Source organism: Trachurus trachurus (genome assembly GCF_905171665.1).
Source record: "Trachurus trachurus genome assembly, chromosome: 22".
Classification (NCBI taxonomy): Eukaryota; Metazoa; Chordata; class Actinopteri; order Carangiformes; family Carangidae; genus Trachurus; species Trachurus trachurus.
Genome location: NC_139907.1, coordinates 29,797,211 through 29,818,383, shown reverse-complemented (window position 1 = coordinate 29,818,383; position 21,173 = coordinate 29,797,211). Strand labels below are relative to the sequence as shown.

General features: G+C 41.9%; 1 protein-coding gene across 1 annotated transcript in view; it reads right to left on the bottom strand.

The window, feature by feature from the left end:
• Positions 1-21,173, bottom strand: part of ccdc88c (coiled-coil domain containing 88C) — a 53,822-nt gene that overhangs the window by 23,743 nt on the left and 8,906 nt on the right. Inside the window, exons 4-7 of the mRNA XM_083997644.1 lie at positions 7,824-7,893; positions 6,669-6,727; positions 5,657-5,740; positions 262-405 (exon numbers count right to left, since the gene is read on the bottom strand). Of these exons, the coding sequence (XP_083853770.1) occupies positions 262-405; positions 5,657-5,740; positions 6,669-6,727; positions 7,824-7,893 (357 nt within the window). The remainder of the gene's footprint in view (positions 1-261; positions 406-5,656; positions 5,741-6,668; positions 6,728-7,823; positions 7,894-21,173) is intronic.

Below are 21,173 nucleotides of genomic sequence, written 5' to 3'. Positions count from 1 at the left end.
AAGACAAGTGTTTCCATACATTCACATTTAATTATTGTTCTCCTGTTAAAATAACAGACTTCTGCCAACACGTTATATCTCTAGACAATCTGTATTCACTTGTGTTTGTTTAGTGGAGAATCCTATGAAATACCACAAACCATCAACCATAATGACTGTTAGTTACGTATGCTTAAATAATAAAACTATCATTAGGATTGTTATCACCTAATACCATTATCAGCCTGGGAGTGGTTCTTGTGTTTGTGTCTCAGTCAGTACCTCACTGGCTTTGTCTCTTTGGTCAATCAGTTGCCGTAGCGATGAAGCCATGTTATGTGACAGCGGCTCCAGCTCTTCATGCGCGAGCTCTGCTCCTTCCTCCATCCACGACAGGTCCAGAACATTCTGCTGGTTATGTGTGATCTGTAACAAACACATGGCCACACAGCAGACTCAGTGCTGCTCCACCTTATCACGACATATCGCTTTGCTCAGCTGTGCTAATAATCTAAATGGAATTAGCCCGTGTCACTCATTACTCCCATTATAGTCCACTGAATTTCTCAATGTATAGTGAGAATTACTATACCCTTTAGTGGAGTCTTAGTGTCCCACAATGAGAAGAAGTGTGCCACTGATGGCCACTAACCAAGCAATGTACAACATCATAAAACAACCATCATGTATCTTTCCTTTATTGTCCACAGTGTGGACATTTGTCTTTGGCTTCACCACATAAAATACCACACAAAATCGCATGATAACACATATTAAATAAATAACATGCCATTCAATACACAGAGAACAAGAGAGGATGTGATGTACATAGCTCTAGAATGTCCTGGGATGTGTTCATGTAGGAAAACAGTGCAGAGGAAATCATCCAAGAGATGTCCAGAAGTTTGGGTCTCTTCTGATCAGAGGACATGGAAACTATTATTTTAATAAGTTAATTGGTTTAATTAGTTGACCTGTGGAGTTCAATTTGGGCCCCATTTATTAATACCATATTTGTTTGCAAACTGGAAAATGAAGTGTACTGAATGAGCTATTCTGAGCTACTGATTGTAATGTACCATTGATATGCTAACAATTATTATTTCTTAGGAGGCCTCAGAAATTCTTGCAGTGGTGTTATGATTTGTGTGTGTGTGTATGTATATGTGTGTGTGATGGATCAGGATATTTGTTGAGTTGTAAAATCATCTTATTTCAGTTTGACTCTGAAGAAACGAATTAATTGAAATAAGACATGAGGAGTTTTTAGCCTCTTTTATTATGTTAAAGGGACAACGAGGAGTTTTGGAAGAGCGAAGTGTTTTCACACTACATTTATGAGCCTCCGTGCACCGTGAAATTCTTTGACCGGTGCAAGACAGACTCATGTTTTCATTCATCAAGAATTAAAGTCAGAGGTTGGAAGACGATCACATACCGTCGTAGTTCCGACCATAAACGGCGATTCGGCGGCGTTATTCTCATGACTCGCCACGAAACCGAAAGTAAAGAAACGCTGGTCGGCTCGCCCAGCATTTCCACCACCACTAATAATAACAAAATAACGATAGAGACAAAGCGATATATTTATCGAAAATGGGCCCATTAACAAGTGTGGGTAGCGGAGATTCATCCACATTAACGTGAGACTTTTTTATTGTCGCGGAATGTTTCGTTCTGCCGACGGAGAAACTCCTCGTTGTCCATTTAATGCAGTTCTCCAGAGTAAAAAAGGTTAGTGGCCCCTTCCCTTGTGAGTAGGAAGTAACTCAGTAATTCATAGTTTTTACACCCATTACCTTTGTAATTGGGCTTGACCTGTTTGACACATTTGAGAAGCCTGAGGCCTGAACTAAAAACCACAGTCTGTGAGTCTGAACAATGCTTGTCCACACAGCCAGGGATTAGCCCTCCTGAAGACAGCAGAGGTTAACTAGCATGGTAACATCATTAGCCTGACCTCATCGGCCAAGTCATCCAACACATAACAGCCTGTCTCAGACAATCCAGCCCAAGTAAATAAACAAGCTGAAAATAGGAAGCTGCTTTTTTAAAATCACGGTCATAACAAAAGTCTTTTAATCGATTACTAGTGACTGAGCTGCTGTTGTTGTTTGATGTCAGCTGATGTTGGACTATTACTGCTGCATGCAGATGAGACAATGCACATGGTGTGAGGGATTATTGAGACATTTCTTGGAGGTTTAGAGTCATAAGAGGACCATTAGCTGACATTCCTAACCCCAACTCCCACCTGACATCTGACTGCTCTGATACCATCTGCAACTGTTGTTTATTTACCAATTACACATGTTGAATGAATCAGTTATTTTCTTGATCAATGTTGGATTCTTTCATCCATTAAATGTGAAAAAAAAGAAAAAAAAAGGCAGAATTTCTAGAAGCTACCACAGAGGCCAAACATGTACATATGAGAAGTGGTATGGTAAACGTTCACATCAAAGAAGGTGGACTTAGAACACTTCTGCTTGAAGAAAAAAACTGATTATCAAAAAACTTGGCGATTAAAATGCTGTTGATCACAGTTTCACACATTTTAATTGCCTTGTGTTATATTCTATTGTATTTTTTTTGTTGCATTGTTTGATGTGATATTTTGTTTGATGTTTCTTTGGTGTTATATTGTGTTTACCGTATATTATGTAATGTTTCTTCGTCTCGAGGAACAAGTGTCTTGGACGCAAGAAAAAATTCAAAAGTGATTCTGGCAATAAAAGTACTCAACTCAAAACACAGTTGCATTAAACATTTTAGAGGTAATACAATAACAATAGTACTTTTTAGTACTATAATAGTCTAGTTTAGTCTATAGTCTATAGTCTCTATTTATTTATGTGTGCGCAGCGCACTGAGCAGCGCACTGAGCACTCAAGGGAGAGAGGAGGTGAAAAGAGACAACAACACTGTTACCTGTTGTATACTGGCCTCAGCCTGTACCATCGCTAACACACAGACCAGTGTGTAACGAGTCAAACAGCCGCCGTCACTGAGCTGCCGTGTACGGGAGGATACTGTAAACCAGCGCGGGTCCGGTGTGTTTATCAAAGCTTGGTCGCCGTGCTGAGACACCGGGTCGGTTTGAGCTGCGGTCAGGCTGCATTAAAACTCCTCAGGCAGCTCAGTGACGGCGGCTGTTTGACTGGTTACACACTGGTCTGTGTGTTAGCGATGGTACAGGCTGAGGCCAGTATACAACAGGTAACAGTGTTGTTGTCTCTTTTCACCTCCTCTCTCCCTTGACTGCTCAGTGCGCTGCTCAGTGCGCTGCTCAGTGCGCTGCTCAGTGCGGTGCCCACACATTTAAATAGAGATCCCGCTACGTTATGTCGGCTCCGGTCGCTACCGGAGCTTAATTTTAAAACTTTTTTTTTTTAAAAGCGCTCGTCGCGGTGCAGCTGAGAGCAGCGGAGTTTCCTCTGCTGCAGCTGATCAGCTGACATGTGGTCAAGACGAAGCTACAGAGTAGACCTGTCACTGTCACAGGTGTCTCTCATCTCATCTCATCTCATTATTATAGGACTTCAACCTCAGAGCTCTGTCTTCAGACCTGTTCCTGAACATCACACATGGACAACATGGAGCTGCCTGTGTGATTGGTTGATTAATGTTCACATCAGGCTGCGTTCAACCAATCAGTTTATGCTACTGCGATACAGTAATCATCATAGTGTAGTGGCAGGAAAGACCATTTCATGTATCAAATCTATTGTGTTGGTCAAGTCAGAGGAAAAATGTTTGGGGTGTTTTTACTGTTCCTAAATGTAAAAATGGGTTACATTGCACCCTCAACATTATTTAAAGGTTAAATAACGTGTTACTTAAACATTTTTACCAGGTAGGCAATAAAAATGTTCTACTGGATTATAGTATTAGAAGAAAAAAAGCTCTTATATATATTTTTTTTTCAAACGGTGTGGTATCGGTACGGTATCGGTATCGGCCGGTACTGCACAGCCGGGTATTGGTTGATACCCGGTCTAGATCTAGATGGCATCACCCTGACCCCGAGTACAACCGCCAGGAACCTTGGAGTCATTTTTGACCAGGACCTTTCCTTCAGCTCCCACATAAAACATGTGACTAGGACCGCCTTCTTCCATCTGCGCAGTATCACTAAGATTAGGAATATTCTCTCCCAGAGTGATGCTGAGAAACTAGTGCATGCATTTATCACTTCTAGGCTAGACTACTGCAACTCTCTCCTGTCAGGATGTCCGAAAAACTCTCTAAAGAGTCTCCAGCTGGTCCAGAATGCCGCAGCGAGAGTTTTGACAGGAGTTAGGAAGAGAGAGCACATCTCTCCCACCTTAGCTTCTCTCCACTGGCTTCCTGTAGGATTTAGAATAGACTTCAAAATCCTTCTGCTGACTTACAAGGCTCTTAATGATAAAGCTCCAACCTATCTGAAAGAACTAATCATTCCTTACTGTCCTACCAGAGCACTCCGCTCCCAGAACGCAGGTCTGTTAGTGACTCCCAGTATCTCTAAAAACAGACTGGGAGGTAGAGCCTTCAGTTACCGGGCTCCTTTACTGTGGAACCAGCTCTCTCCATGGGTCAAAGAGGCAGACACTCTAACTACATTTAAGTCTAGACTTAAGACCTTCCTCTATGACAGGGCTTTTAGTTAGGGCTGGTTCAGGTAGCTCTGAACCATTTTATAGCTACGCTGCTATAGGCTTAGACTGCTGGGGACACATCTGGTTACACAGAGCCCTCTCCTTTCCTCTCCTCTCCTCTCCTCTCCTCTCCTCTCCTCTCCTCTCCCCTCCTCTCCTCTCCTCCCCTCCCCTCCCCTCCCCTCCCCTCCTCTCCTCTCCTCTCCTCAGTATATTTTTAAACTGTCATTTTCTGTTGTCATTTTCTGTTGTACTTTGTAGTTTGGCCTTGGTGTCTCGCACTCTCTCTCTGTGTTTCCGCAGATCCACCGGAGCTCCATCTCTCTGCACCAGCCGCCGCCTACATCGCCCCCCTCCCACCCCTTCCCCTGCCGTTAGACCGGCCTCCCCTCCCTTCCCATGGACCAGTCTGCCACCCAGTCCTCCCATCGAGCTGACCGGCTCTCCCTGCCCCCCCACCTCCCCTCACTAGAGACTGCCCTCATCAACCCCTGCTAACATTTCCATATTCCGCACATTCTGTGACAAACTGTAAACTGTTTTCTTGTCTGTAACAACATCTATTGCACGTCTGTCCGTCCTGGGTGAGGGATCCCTCCTCTGTTGCTCACCCTGAGGTTTCTCCTGTTTTTCCCTGTTAAAAGGGTTTCCATGGAGTTTTTCCTCAGTCGATGTGAGGGTCTAAGGACAGAGGATGTTGTTACGATGCCATGTAAAGCCCTTTGAGACAAACTGTTTGTAAAAACGGGCTATACAAATAAAATTGCCTTGCCTTGCCTTGCCTTGGAATCGGTATCGGGGGCCAAAAAATGGTATCGGTGCAACACTACCTTAAACAGCAGGGTCAAGATGCACTGTCTACAAGTATAGGAAGGAGCTGATGGAGACCAAGAGATGTGCTCAACATCCGGTGAAAAGCGAGTAAGAGTGGGCCTTGAGTTAGGATTCTAACAGCAACATGCTGGAGGGTTGTTGAAGACCAGACCAGACAGGACTCAGGACTCAGGACTCAGGACTCAGCATGGAGCTCTACTCACCTCCTGGATGTGAGCAACGATCGCAGCCTGGGTCTCAATGTCCAGCAGCTTAATCTTCTCTATCATCTCCTCCTTACGCTCACACTAACACACAGAGGAAGGAATAAAAAGAATTGTTAGCAATTGTTTAATGTTTTGAAACCATCTTGTTAATGTTTTTGTCTGGTGTAGTTTCATATGTTCATGACCCTGAGTTTGTTTGATAAAAGTTGTGTTGTGTTGCGGGCCTGCTGCTGGTCTTATTTGGAACAGCATCAGTAACATTTAACAGTAGCTTCACCAGCCCCTCCCTCCCACTGAGTTTCCATTCACGGCTCCCTCATGGCCTTCCCCTTTCATGGAACCAGTAGAACCAGTACAGAGAGGGAGGGAGACAAAAGAGGAGGGAAATGAGGGATCAGGGAGCGAGGCGGTGAGAAACAGAGCAGCCGTGAGCAAAGGAAAAGCAGGAAGAAAACAGTGTGGTGGGTTGAGAGCCGTAGGGGAGGTAGACCTGAGAGACATCAAAGAGCTGAATCAACAAACAGCACCTGCCCCCCCCTCTGACTCCTCTTCACTATGTCCTTTCTGCCTAACTCTCACATTAAATACAGCCTTTCTTTCAATATTCAAATCTTGTTGGCTGCACTTCAAACCTTCTTCATCATCTTATACAAATATTATGACTAATGACAATGATTCTCTTAACCAGTGTCAGAATGCCCCAGAAGAAGAAAACCTGGGATATCTAATGAGTCAGTTGTTAAATCCTGATGGCTGTCAGTAGGAAACCAACCACACGCCTCCATGGGTTTTTTTTTTGTCATACAGTCCCGCCCATATCCAGGCTCACCCTGAACCTTATCAGCACACACACCGACTGTGCACCGGCTGTGCTCAGACATGCAAAACTAAACACACAAATACATTTCCTGGGAGAGACTGGGTGGCACAGTCAACTGCTGTGTTTGGGCCTGTGTGTGTGTGTGTGTGTGTGTGTGTGTGTGTGTGTGTGTGTGTGTGTGTGTGTTACCTGTACAGCACAGCCTAGTATCAGTAACAGCAGTCTATTCAGTTCCTCCATGCTCTTGGCTGCAGGGGGGGGGGGGGGGGGGGGGGGTAACACAGAGACAGAGTGTAAATCACAAAGGTTTATATTCAGAGTTTACAAAGTGATTCATATAGACAACATCACTGTGCGACCTTAGAAATGTCACACCGCTAGTTCTAAACATAATGTATGAAGAAATGATGAAACAGCCTGACAGTGAGTGAGGCTGCAGGGCGCCGGAGGCAGCGTTTAAACACACCACGCTGGAGCTAAACCTTCCACTGAATACACACACTCTGTTGTTATTCTCTGAATAACAATTAAACAGAAACAGAGAAACTTGGTGTAGCCAACACACACTGTTCCACTCAAACTCAGAAATAATCACACATTGTGCCAGTACTTTTTCCTCCCTTTAGTTTGGTTTCTTGTTCATATGAACTTTCTTCAACATGGAGATGAATAAACACTGCAGGATGTAGAATAGAACACATGGGAACAATGACACCCCAGTCAATAGTTTTGTGTGTGACATCTTTGTGAGCACAGGCCTGAATCATTTAGGCTATACTTATTGTTTAATGGCACTGAACTACAATATGTGTTGCAACTGGTGCTACTGCAAAAATATTCAATATTTACTTCTTTTTTTTTTTTTTTTTTTAGAGCTTGCTTTTTTTAGAGCATATACTGTTTGTTCCATTTTCTTTCTTTATTTCACATTAAAATAGGGAAACCTCAAAGTTCTACAGTACATGATGGCTAACAATCTAAATGTATGAAATACACCTGTATATCAAAATACATGATGATGTACACTGCCCACTGAGGTGTTGTCACTATTTGTTTGGACAGCTTAGACTGTATTTTCGGGGTATTTCAGCTATACATTTGCTACTGCTGTGGTGTGACAATTATATTTAGCTCTTATCCACAGTTCTGGTGGTACAGGAGTGAGGGGGGGGGCTGCAATTTTTATTATTTATTTGAATGGTATTTGTGTCTTCTGTGTTCTTAGTTTCAGATGAATTTTGATCTGAGTCTGTTTTTATCAAGAAGAAACTGTTCAATTCATTTCATGTGTAGGAGCTGATTCCCAACAGGGTGTACAGTACGTTTTGTACATGTTTGTGTTACCTGATAGTGGATCCTTGGCGATGGAAAGGATGTTGGGTAGGGGCATGACTATTAGCTGCTGTAAAGTCTCCTGTAACACAGGTGGGGAGGGGTGGAGGAGTGGAGAGAAAGAGAAAGAAAAGATAAGTACGGTACTCAGTTTTACGGTGATGTTGATATACATACGTACACACTAGGTAACGATACATGTGTCGAAACAGCGACACTCTACGAATCTGTGTCACCAATGAAATGGCAGAACCGCGACACACCCATTCCAACGCTCCGTGTCTGTTTTTTTGCTTTGCACCCTGGGTATATGGCACAGACGGCAAGCTTGTTTCCTAAACTTAAATAGTCTCCACAAAAAAAGCCCTATAGCCTTTCATATAGGCTACAGCTCAGTCATATTGATTTTGACTTAATTTTGACAAGACACGGCTCCAAATGTTTGTTTTTTCCTGCAACCAATCGACCAATGAGATTTTGGTCGGCTAATCGACTATTTGGGGGAAGCCCTAGTTATAATTGTTATATTGTTGTTATAATAAATAATCCAGTTTTTGCTACCAAAATCTCTTTTTTTAACCTTAATAAAATTCGAATTGAATCGAATCGTGTATCGAACCGTGGGTCAGAAATCGAGATACGAATCGAATCGTGACTTTGGTGTATCATAACAGGCCTAGTACACACACACACACACGACAAACACTGAGGCACTAGAAACTATCAATCAGTAGCTACGAGGGGGCAATAAAAGTGTTAGTGTGGGTTTTTGTCACTAGTGAAATGTCCTCTGTCTTCATATACTTTAGAAACACGTACAACAGTCTGACAGGTGATGGGCTTTGTTTGTTTGGGACAGTTCACAGTTCAAATATATAGTAAACAAACTATAGGCATTAGGCAATATTGTAATATAATAAAAAACTGTCAGTGCATCAATGTTTTTTAACAAAGGTTAAATACTTGATGAATTCACAATCAAAACATTTCACTGTAATGACATACACAGTGAGTGAGTGTGTGTGTGTGTGTGTGTGTGTGTGTGTGTGTGCGCGCGCGCGTGTGTGTGTGTGTGTGTGTGTGCTGCTGATTTTGTTTTTCCAAGAGCTGCTCAACTTTGATCAAACACATTTTCTGTGGAAATGAATCAAAGTCCATCCAGTGACTGACCTAGACTCGTGTGCTACTTGTTTGTGTGGGTGCATGTGTGTATAGGCGGGCAGCCAACAGGAAACACCCTCCTGTCGACAAAGAGTGTGTGTGTGAGTGTCTGTCTGTCTGTGTGTGTGTCAGGAAAGAAACAGCCCACTAGGAGGGAATGCTTTCCATTCCAGAATATCCTCTCCTGTCTCCCAAACACACCTGACCGTCACACCGGGCCAAGAAGCTCTGGCTGCCACAACAGGAAACATGCTGGGGCAATAAAGAGACCTGAGGGGGTATTCAATGATTTAATACACTGTGATGGGAAATGGACTGACAGGAATGTGTGTTAGATCAGGGGTTCTCAACTAGTCTCACTCTGGGCTCCACATTTTCCCATGGTCATTAAGTCGCGACCCACTTTTATAGAATTCAAACCAAAAAATTTTTTTTTAAAGCTAAACTAATTTTGCTCTTTATTGAGCAAAGTGCATTTCAGAGCACATGAATGAAACTGAGGAGTTACCATGACAACTGCATGTACGGAAGTGAATAAAATATAAATATATATCAAACTGCACAAAATGGAGACAAAACAATATATTTGACTTCTAATGCATCTCTGCATTCAGAGCATATTCACAAAAGTGAATAAATGTCAAATTGCACAAAATAAAGACCCACAAAACAAAACAAGATTCACTGCATTCAGGCCACATTAATAAGAAACTGATATCTTTGCATTCAGAGCAAATAATAAGAAACTGAGGAGGACCATTACAACTGCATGTGTTCACGTGTGCCTTTCAAAATAAGTTATTTTTCAAAATAAAAGACATGTCTAACATCAGATGTGCATTAAATATTATTTACTTTTTTGACCAGCTGTCCGCGACCCATCCAGAACGGGTCTGTGACCCACTTTTGGGTCCCGACCCACCAGTTGAGAACCACTGTGTTAGATTGTGGTGTGTTGGAAGGAGTCGAGTGAGGCGGTGTCATCTCCATAGTAACTGTGGACTGAAACAGTGTTTAGCCTGTGTGACAGGGTTCTGGTCTAGAGTGTCACCTGCTAACCAGGCAAATAAAAGGCTGATCAGCTTACAGCCGCTAGCTGAGCTGCAGAGGTAGAGGAACACATGCAGATACTGTTACACCAACTATCAACCAGGACGTACTGTAATGAGAGACCAAACTAGTGCCTGTGTCTCTGCCCCGGCGTCTCACACACAGACACACAGGACAGTGTGAATAAAACATGAGAGCTGGCTACCAGATGACTCTGAGGAGAAGCTGCTGCACTTTGAGATTAGATTTAGTGTTGAGCTGAAGCCTCCAGTCAAAGAGCCGGCAACATGGAGAAAACTAAGTCAAGTGTTATTGGTTAAAAACTACTGGATTTACGGAGCCAACTAATGAAAATGAATGCATATGGAGAGATAGTTTTACTCCAAGTACTGCACTAGTGATACCAGGAAAAACACAGTTCAGCGTTTGGTTATATACAACTGCACAGCATTATAGTCTGGGATTTAAAATGAACCAAGGCAGAGACATTGAGCTCTGACAACTTTGATGACAGAAGCTGTGTGCAGCAGGACGACAGTGTGAGGCTCAGACTGCTCTCCTCAGAATGAGCTGCCACAATAACAAGTCTGACTGAATACACATGACAGACATCATGACAAACATGCAGAATGGGAGTGAGCTTTACAACATGGAAATCAATGCTGCTCCGCCACGTCTGATATATCACACTAGCTGTAATGACCGCAATTTAAACACACTGCCATCACAACAGTAGCCTGCCTAAACAAACTGTTACATGATGAGACACCAGCACACGGATCAGAACGGTTAGCATTAGCATCTTCCATTTCTTTCTGTTGTTTGGTAGCTTGTACCTGCCAGCAGCTGACATAGTGTTAGCACTTTGTGGTTATGTTTTTTTGTTGTTTTTTAGCCCCCGCCCCCTGTCCACACAAGGTGACATAACTGGTTCCTTATAACTGTGACATCATCAGACCAACGCTGGTTCGGAGCAGGCTGACGTGAGGACACTGTCACCGATATGTCTTTTATACTATCAAAAACAAAAGCCACCATATGTCACCAAGGTGAGGTTGGGGGTGGGGGTGGGGGTGGGGGTGGCTGCAGTGACTATAGTATAAACTGTTATTAAAGGGCAGACTGTGACAAACCACGGTTTAGTTCATATGACATGTGGGAGATAGAAATGAGCCTATTCTAGTTTTAATAATTCATGTTAAGTGTTCTCACACTTTTTAGAATTAATTTTGAACATGTAACAAAAAAGATGAAATGACAAAAGACAGCAATAACTGACCCCCCCCAAAAAAACAAACAAACAAACAAACAACTGACAACCCTATTAAAGCAGATATCAGCTTCACGGCCGTTTCGGCTAATGCTGCGTTCAAGGCAGGCTTTTGAAACCGTAAGTTACAGCTTCAAGTCACAACTACGACTTGGTAGCGTTCCAGGTAACCCGTAGCTCGTGTTTTTACCATCCTGTTGTCTGTGAAAGTTCCCTATAACGGCCACTCGTAACTTCCGACCCGTGAACTCGTACCAGATCGAACTGGTATGACTTCACAGGAAGGAAAAACACAAAGTACGAGTTTCTTTGAACGCACCATGAGTTAGCAGCCCCCGCCCTTGTCAGGCATCAATTGGTCCTCGTGCTACGTCACCACATTCACGCGCATCCCTTGGCTGCACACACAGTCCTTCATGCCGTTCTCTCTCCTCATTGGATAACACTTGTATCCCACAAGGAAAATTTTCTCCTCGGGTTACAGCAGAGCAGAGTGACGGAGAGACTCGTGTTTAGGCTGAAATACTTCATGTAAGTGATTGCTGACGGAAAATAGGACTATTTAGGACTTATATTAACAAAAACATTCCACTGATATCTGCTTTAACATAAAAGTATAAAAGTGGGAAGAAGTGTGACACCTATTTAGTCCTACCACTACGTACACATATTCACACGTAGCCTCTATAAACCCTCTGAAAGGGTTTCACTGGGAGTTTCTCCTCAGTGGATGTGAGGGTCTAAGTGAAGCCCTTTAGAGAAACTGTTTGTAAAAATGGGCTATACAAATACAACTGACTTACCTTGCCCTTGCCTATATACTTTGTCCTGTCTAATAGAAGGACTGTGAAAGAAACTAAGGATTCCACACTCATTTTGTCTTTTCTAAGGACAGAAAAATCATAAATGAAGTTGAGAGCAACACATTACCAGTGTGGAGGACTTTTCATATAACCTATGAAAAAAAAAAAAAACTAGCCTGCTTTTGTTTATTTCAGTTATTGTTTGTGCTTCAATACACACAACAAACTAAACACTAATCTGATTATATTAATACTTTGTACATAATATGTTTGTCCACAAGAATAGTGTTTTTGTACAAGTGCTTTGTTATGTTTGCACAAATTAAGGTTGTGTGAACAAAGTGAATGCCAATGTCTAAAAGTGTCTGAAAATTGTGTGTACGTGTGTGTGTGTGTGTGTGTGTGTGTGTGTGTGTGTGTGTGTGTGTGTGTGTGTGTGTGTGTGTGTGTGTGTGTGTGTGTGTGTGTGTGTGTAGGATTACTGGTGATTGCTTTTCTCCTGTGGCTCTATCACCAGCAGGATCAAACACTTATGACTGAAAGGGATCAATACAGCTTGCTACACTGACCTATTTAGACACACACACGCACACACACACACACACACACACACACACACACACACACACACACACACACACAGCATAGCAGGCCTAAATCCATGTCCCACTAACACATTGGGCTCTCATTACTAATCCAAGATCAATAAATGGTGGCAGCTAACAGCAGATCTGACTTGAAATGAGCCTCTGTCCTGCTCTGCTCTCTCACCACGTTGACCACTCTACTATTACACATCACCCTCACATGAACTAATCACAGAGAAACTGAAATTAATTACACACTCCAGTCTGTCGGCTCTAACGTGCATCTGCGCAATATCATAGCCCATGATTTTAACTGATATCAGCACAAGAACTGTTGAGGAATATGTAGACAATTGTTTTTGTCATGTTATAATAATCAACAGACACTCTGTGTCCTCGCACAGAGCGAGACTGAACACAGGAGCTGAGACATGAATAGACTACCACATTCCCTCAAATAATAGTCGCTATTCAATTAGCTGTGTCTCATGTAATGGTCAGGGGCTTTGTTTACACAAATAAATAAAGGCCGGCCCCAAATACAGACCGGGTCAAAAAAACAAAAACAAAAAAAAAACTCCATTGCGTGGAACAAACTGACGAGGATCTGATCAGAAACTCTTTCAACTTTGTGGACTGTCTGTGAAGACTGACGGGAGTGAAGCCGACCTCAGGGACCTGGGTCTCTGCTGGGTCCGGACTCGGAGCCTGGTCCGAACCAGAGTGGGCCGCAGCGCACGCTGTGAAAATGCTCTGACTGACCTGAATGGGAGTGAAGCGCTACGGTGCAACAGAGACAGAGACCCAGGTTCGACAGCACAGCGAGGAGAACGGCACGTGAGGAAGATGAAGATGAGCTACTGAACGATGAGGAGGGATTTAGAAATAAAAGCCTCCCTCAGATAAAAGACTGCCCCCAATAGAGGGTCTCCTGTAATTTTATAAATAAAGGCCCCGGTCCTCCTGATGAAATTAATGCGGCAAAAAAATCTGAATTTTGGTCGGGCATTCGACCAATCGACCAGTCGACTGGGAGATTACAGCCTAAGACCTTTTATATGATGTCATATCTATTCATACAGCCAAATGTCACATGACACAACTCATGATCAACTGTTTCCTGATCCACCAGTTCAAAAAGCAGCTGTACTTTGTACTGGGATAAAAAAAAAGACAACAGGACTTGAATACGATCAATGACACACAAAGTCAGAAAAGCTGACAGATGATTTCACAACAATCCAGTCAGTAGAAGAATTCATAATTAAATATAATGCTGTTTCTTCTGGGATATCATGAATTAATACAGAGATGAAAGTCTGACTGTTATGTCTTAAAAGATTGCTTCACACTTTCCCCTTTTTATCTCTGACAGTGGAGTCACCATAACCAGGGTGGACACATGTCTCCTGGTGCTCAGACAAATGTTCTGAATGCAGAGGACAATGTCATCTGCACTGGGCCTCGTGTCAGCTGGCTCCAGCACCTCATCTTTTTTTCTTTCCTGTGCCCATATACAGTATGAGTACACAGCCATTTAATACAACTGAATCACAAATGAAGCTGCTGTCATTCACACATTTATCTCACTCTGTTGTCAGGCAACAGGACATGTTTGAGATGGAGACTGAAACGCCTCAGTCACTTCACTGCTGTGCAGCTGCATAGCCGTTAGGGCTGAACGAAATATCTCTATCGTATCTATATCTAGATATAAACATGCAAGATATTAATATCACAAAGGCCACAATATTGACAATATAGACAGAGTTTCCCCCGCTCGGCCAGAACAGTGTAGTGATCTGTTCTGTTCACTAAAACTGCACTTTCCACATCTTTGGTATTATAATGCTGCCATTTTTTTTTTTTTTTGAATAATGCAGTATTCCCTGAAACCATGGTCATATTGTATCATATCGATATATCTGGCATAAATATCAAGATATGACATGTTGTCCACACCGTTCAGCCCTCATAGCCATGACATCATCAGCATCAAACACATCAGGTCAACAGCACTGAGCTGTGATGTCAGCTGTGTTTATTATAGTCAGAGTCAGACTTGACTTATAATTGATTAAATATAAATCATAAATTCTTTCATATTGACACAGAGAACATAAGTAGTAGTGATCTAAAAACTCATTCCACCGCCCACCACACAGGACATCAAGTGAAATCCAAACCAGAAGGCAGCACTGATGTCTGGTAACCTCCAACCTTGTAGTGAAACCTCACCCATTCAACGCACACACGCACGCACACACACACTCATTCCTGACAGGGACTCACACTTAGTTTGGGCTATAAAACTCTGTCAATGGGTTTGACCAGGGTCAACACACACACACACACACACACACACACACACACACACACAGGCAGGCAGGGTGGATTGTATTGTGTGCGTGTGTGTGCAAAGTAGGGCAGAGGATATGAAGTTCAAAACATCCCACGAAGGCTCAGGGCTTTGTTCTGTAGTTCCCACGGTAACCAAGGAGGGGTTGAGTGGTACAGAGGAAGAGAGCAAGAGAGAAAGTTGTGTTGAAGTTCCTGGACATGAGCTACACTGTCACACTGGTAAATACACACACTGGCATCAGGTGTTAGTCTGGACACTGTGGGTGTGGAACCAGAGGACAGAACCACCAGAACCACCAGAACCAAGTCTTTCTTCAATGATGCTGTGTCACAAAGTGTCCAGAGACTCATCTAGTTTGAAGATAGAAACTCGTGGCTTCATCTGTATGATCACGGTTTTCTGAATAGCTTTTACCAAGACGTCTGTTTGAGATTGGCTGATCTGTTATTAGTTGTGGTGGAGGCATAAATCATAAACAAGGAAGCGGGTGCATTTTGTTGGGTCACAAAGCTTTTTACATTCTCACTGCAGCTTAGGTGTGTTGTTTCCTGTGACATGACCTACTGCACACTGGTGTTTTGACACATACACCCATTTGTTTAAACGTCATTAGTCAAAACACTGACGCCTTCAATATCAGTGAAAACCTGGTGTGGTTCAATCACAACCAACAAATCAGCTGCTGGATTCCACCACATCCCTCTGTGACTGTAATGAAGAGTTGTTTCCTCCTATCTGTTCTGTTGGTTCACTAATCAGTCTGTAAACTTTTTTTTTTTTTTTTCAAAGGAGGTTAAATGCAGCATGCTGCGTACATGAACTGATGAAGCCTCTTGGATGAGAGGTGAAACGTCTTCCTAGACAAACAACTAAGTCCAGTTGCCTTCGATTTAACCTCCTTTGAAATACTATGACCTGGACAAATGAGAATATGCACCGGCTCAGTCTGTAAACTGTAGCAGTAGCATTAGCTGAGCTTGTCTGACCAACACTCTAAAACACTGAGGTTTACAACCATAGACAAGCTGCCACCGCTCAGCTAGCTGTGACCAACATCCACTAATGATGTTTAGTTCTCAAGTTGTGAAGTTGATATACTGTTATTTAAATAATTGTTCCAGTGCTTCAGTGGACAGTTGGATGGAAACCCAACAAGACCAGTGAACAGCTTTGGGTCCACAGCTTGTGGTGTCAGGTTACTGTGCTTTGTTCAACAGAGAGGGGACAGAAGGGAGGTGACAGACACCCCTCCTCTCTCTCTCTCTCTAAAACACACACACACACACACACACACACACACACACACATAATAATAATTGCTTTATCACTGGGGAGACTGGTAGGATTCACTGGGGCAGCCTGTGTGTCTACTGGGAGATCATCTAATTAGGGGAAAGCCAACACCCAGCCCCAGTTGGACATATGTGTGCAAGTGCATGACTCTGTATGTGTGTGTGTGTGTATTGTGTGTACATTATTCAGGGAACTTCTCCTCATTCGTATGGGATGAGAAGTGAACAACCTTCAGTCTCTCCACAGATGTGCCGTGCTGACTCAGAGTCAGACGTTGTCCCTGCAGCTGAGCAGCAGCTCCATGACACAACGTTGCAACCACCATGATGAACTCCCAGCAGTCACACACACCTCCTCTCTGTCTGACCTCACACACCTGACTGGGCTCAATGCTGACACTTGTCCACAGAGGTTTACTTTCCCCATGAGACAAGTTTAAAGTTAGAAATGAAAATGTTTCTTGTGTTTCTTATTTTTACTATATACAGTATATCATGTGCATATATGTTTCTCTCCTTTTTTTCTTTCTCTCTCCTATTTATTTCAGTTGATTATTTATGTATCCACTTGTACCATGTACATATTGTTTTTTTTTATGATTTTGTTTTTCATTTTTCCTTTTCCAAAGGATCAAAGTATGATTGTTTTCTTAAACTGATGGCTCCATGTTCAGGGTTGGGTGGAGGGAGGGAAGTTGTTTAAAGACCTGAAGAATGTAACAAATTATTTTTGGACGAATGATGTACCAAGTTTAAATATCAATAAAAACATGCGTTTAAAAGAAATGAAAATGTTTCATTTGTCTTCATGTTCTTCATGTCGATTTCAAGTCTAACTGGAGTCAGTGGAGTGGAGGCACCTGAACACTGAAACCACTGCACTGCCATCTGACTCACTGACTGAAGTTACACTGTGAGGTGCATGCGTGCACGTGTGGCGCAGTGTGTTTAGGAGGAGGCCGGGGTCTTTGACTGTGGTTAGAGATTAACTATAGACAGATTAACCCCATACTGCCCAGAATGACCCACTTCCCACAAACACAACACACACAGCAGATGTGATCTTTATTGTCTTACCCACTGTGTTAGATTTTCATTTTCCTCTGAAACAAGGAGCTTCTAGCTGATTTACTGTGACCAGGACTTGAGTTGTAACAAAGGCTGTTATATAACAACAGCTCAACACTGTATGCTGCATGACCTGAATGTGCACTGGGCAGCCACCCTCTTTAACTAAACTAGCTAAACCCAGTCAGAGATTATGGGATATCAGATGTGCTGACTGATCACTTACAGACTTAATACATCTAAACTATTTAAATGTGATCTATAGCTCATCATGTATAATATCAGCCACCAAACTATGTGCAGTCACAGAATCCTCCTGGAGATAATATAGACATGGCTACTGCTCTGACCAATCAACTGGATCTGAGCTCCTTACTGTTCCGGTGTAAAAACACACATGCAGCAGCATTAATCATGCCTCTGATCAGCTGGTGTATGATATGGAAACACTCCAGGGTGTTCTTGACTCTATTAACTGTTATTTCATTCATTCTGTAAAGGTTACGGTGAGTGAGACAAATTATTAAATATGATAAGATGGGATTCTCATGTTGTCTGTTCCTCTTTGGACACATCACTTGAACTGTTTTATTAGTTTGTAGTGAACTGTATGTATGTACAGAAATGAGGGTGTCTGACAACCACAAGGTGCTTATTATTATTTATTTGGGTATTATTTACCGACTTAGTTTATTTGTTGCTCTGTTCCTGTTACTTTCAGTTTGTCTTTGTATGTATTAATGTGTTTGTATATGTTTTTATATGTATATGACTATATAGAGAGATAAAGATTAGTAATCATATGTTAGAATAAATCTATATATAAATATAATAATATATTAGAATAAATCCAGTTAAATAACTCATAAAGTCATTTATTGTATAGACCTTAATGACTAGATAACTTGATAGATAATTTATGAATAAGGGGTGGGAGTAAATAAGTTTTACTTCTTCCCACTCCTTTTCGGATATGAAAAAACAAAAAAATTATCTTTATTTTCATTTATTTTGTTTTATTTTGTTCATATGTTGTCTTTGCAAAGTTTTTATTTGTTATGTCTGTCCATTTCTGTATTATGTTTTATTTCTTTTAACATGTCCGAAATAAACTAAAACTAACTAACTAACTAACTAACTAACTGCTTCATGAGGTTGTTGGACTCTAGTGGTGACGGAGTTTGACACGTGACTCCATCACTTTTCTGCCACTATCATGTTCACTACAGCTGATGAGAGCAACGGGAAGTTTACAGTCTTGTCAATGACTCTAAATATTTCCAAGATAATGTCAGCTGTCATCGTGCTCACACTGCACAAGTAAAACCATAAGCATCGTATATCGATGAATGAGCAAAGTAGTTATATACCATGGTCTGGGGGTGAATAACAATTCTGATTGGCTGCAGGGTGTCCATTAAGTAAGGGATAATATACCCAACTAAAATATGTTGAGTAGCCTATATCCCTCATATAATTGATTATCAGCAATTAATGGACTTTGCGTCGTCCATTACTTCCTGATAGTGGACACCTCGTCAGGGATTATCCCTTACATAATCTAGCAGCAGATATGAATGAATGTCTTCTACATTAATCACTGTGTCAGTCCATCATTACACTGCAGCATTCATTAGAAAAGTCCTGGGTTTGGAGCCACACACACTCTGAGCAGTAACATCTGTTGTGACAGCAGTTATCCATCTTCAGTGTTCACAGACTCATAATATGATTAGAGTTGGTGACACTGAAAACCTGTACAGGCCGACAGAGACAATCCACAGAGATTGTAAGGAAAGAATCAGGTCGATAAGAAGAATTGATAATGGCATTGGTATCAATAAAGACTTGTCAGTCCCCATCTCTGCTCCTACACCATAATCCCACAGCAGCTATCAAGTGCCAAGCATCAAGTGTCAGATTATGCAGCAGTTTGCCAACATCAGCAGATTCCTACTGTTCCATGGAGGCCAGACCTGGGTGAGTCACTACTCTCTGCACCGACAGAGTGAGTGATTTCTCTGTGACGGGGGTCAGGCTGCATGACAAGCCTTTAGAGCCTTTAGAGCCAGTCAGTGACTAGAGGCTGCTCATCTTGTTACGTCTTCCTGGGCAAACAGGTTCAATGAGGATGCTATTCACCATTTCTTTCTGTTTATTTGAACCTAAGATGGTTAACTGAGGGCTGACCTTCTGCTTCCTTTATGAGAAAAAACCTTTAAAAGAGTTACTGTGTTTTAGACAAAACCAAAACTGATGCAAACATCAGAGAAAATATTCAAATATCCTTCATCCCAACATGTAGTGTTAGATGTCAGAGTGTAACACAGCACATCACAGCAGCAAAATGCTCAACACTGAGTGTGTGACATTTGCATAGGATGTTACTTCCTGCCACTATTGATCGCTGCTGATAATCAGTTTTTAAACAAGCACACCAGGGCCGGTTCAAGGTTGATCCATGCTGATGTACCATCATCAATATTACAGCCAATAATACTGTGGTTAATACAGCCATTCACACACTAATGTGGTTTAGTGGTGGACTGAAAGTGTTGTTGAGTGTGGTTGCCTGCAGGGAACCTGTCAACTTGGAGCTAAAATAGACACATCAGAAGACACACACATGACAGTGGTGATGGACAAAAGACAAACACAACACACATACATTTACTCCTTAGGCAAATCAGCTGAAGAGATAATGACAGAAATGCTATAATAGACACAATATACCAAGTATATGAACTACTGGCGGGTTCAACACTCTTCTCCTTGGTCATGTGTACAACAGCTGCTTATCCATCACACCCAGCTCATTAGCTCTGCTGACTCAAGTATCACCAACCCAATGCATCCAGTAATCGGCTGATTGACAGTCCATAAGTGAATGACTTAGGGCTGAAAGATGTATCTCTATCGTATCTATATCTAGATATAAACATGCAAGATATTAATATCACAAAGGCCACAATATTTAGGATATAGATAGTGGTCACTGGTCAGTGGATATTGTGTCTGGATTGAATCCTGATTAAATACACTGAGAAGCCAGAGTTGTATCTGACTTGGTACTAGAGCTCGCCTGCTGCAGCGACCTGGGTTCAATTCCACCTGGCCGTCCCTTTGCTGCGTGTCATTCTCTCTGGTCTCTTGTCTCACTCTCTCTCCCCCTCCCTGTTTCTCTCCAGCTGTCCTTTCAAAATAAATGTATAAAAAGCCCCAAAACAAACAAACGAACACTGAGGTGGTGGTGAGAAGTTTGCTGGTTCTGATGAGCATGTGGAGAAGACTGTGAGACTGTGTCAGGTTGGTTGATTGGTCTGTTCTCTTCAATAAAACTGCATATTTACCCAAAAATATTCACTTTGAATTTACACCATTAAATATTTTGTTGGGAGGACTGGAGATAAACTGCCCACAGATTGTAAACATGATCATCCTTTTGGGGAAAATATTAATTTTAAGACCCAAACAAAAACACTTTTGAATTTGTTTTTTTTTTTAAATAAAGTGCGACGCCAATTTCTTTTGGAAAAAATGATCGCATCAAATCAAGACAAGATAGAAATGCATAACAAAAAGTGGGAAAAACTTACTTTTGAGTGAATGTATACTAAGTAGTTACTGTTAATTTAATTTTAGTAGTTTCACATCCTTCTTCTTGTTGTTTTGTTTTGTTTTAGTTTTAGTTTCTTGTGCGTGTTTTTTTTTTTTTTCTTCTGTCCTGTTTTGGTCATGTTTTTGTTGTGTTGTTGAGTTTGCTCTGTCG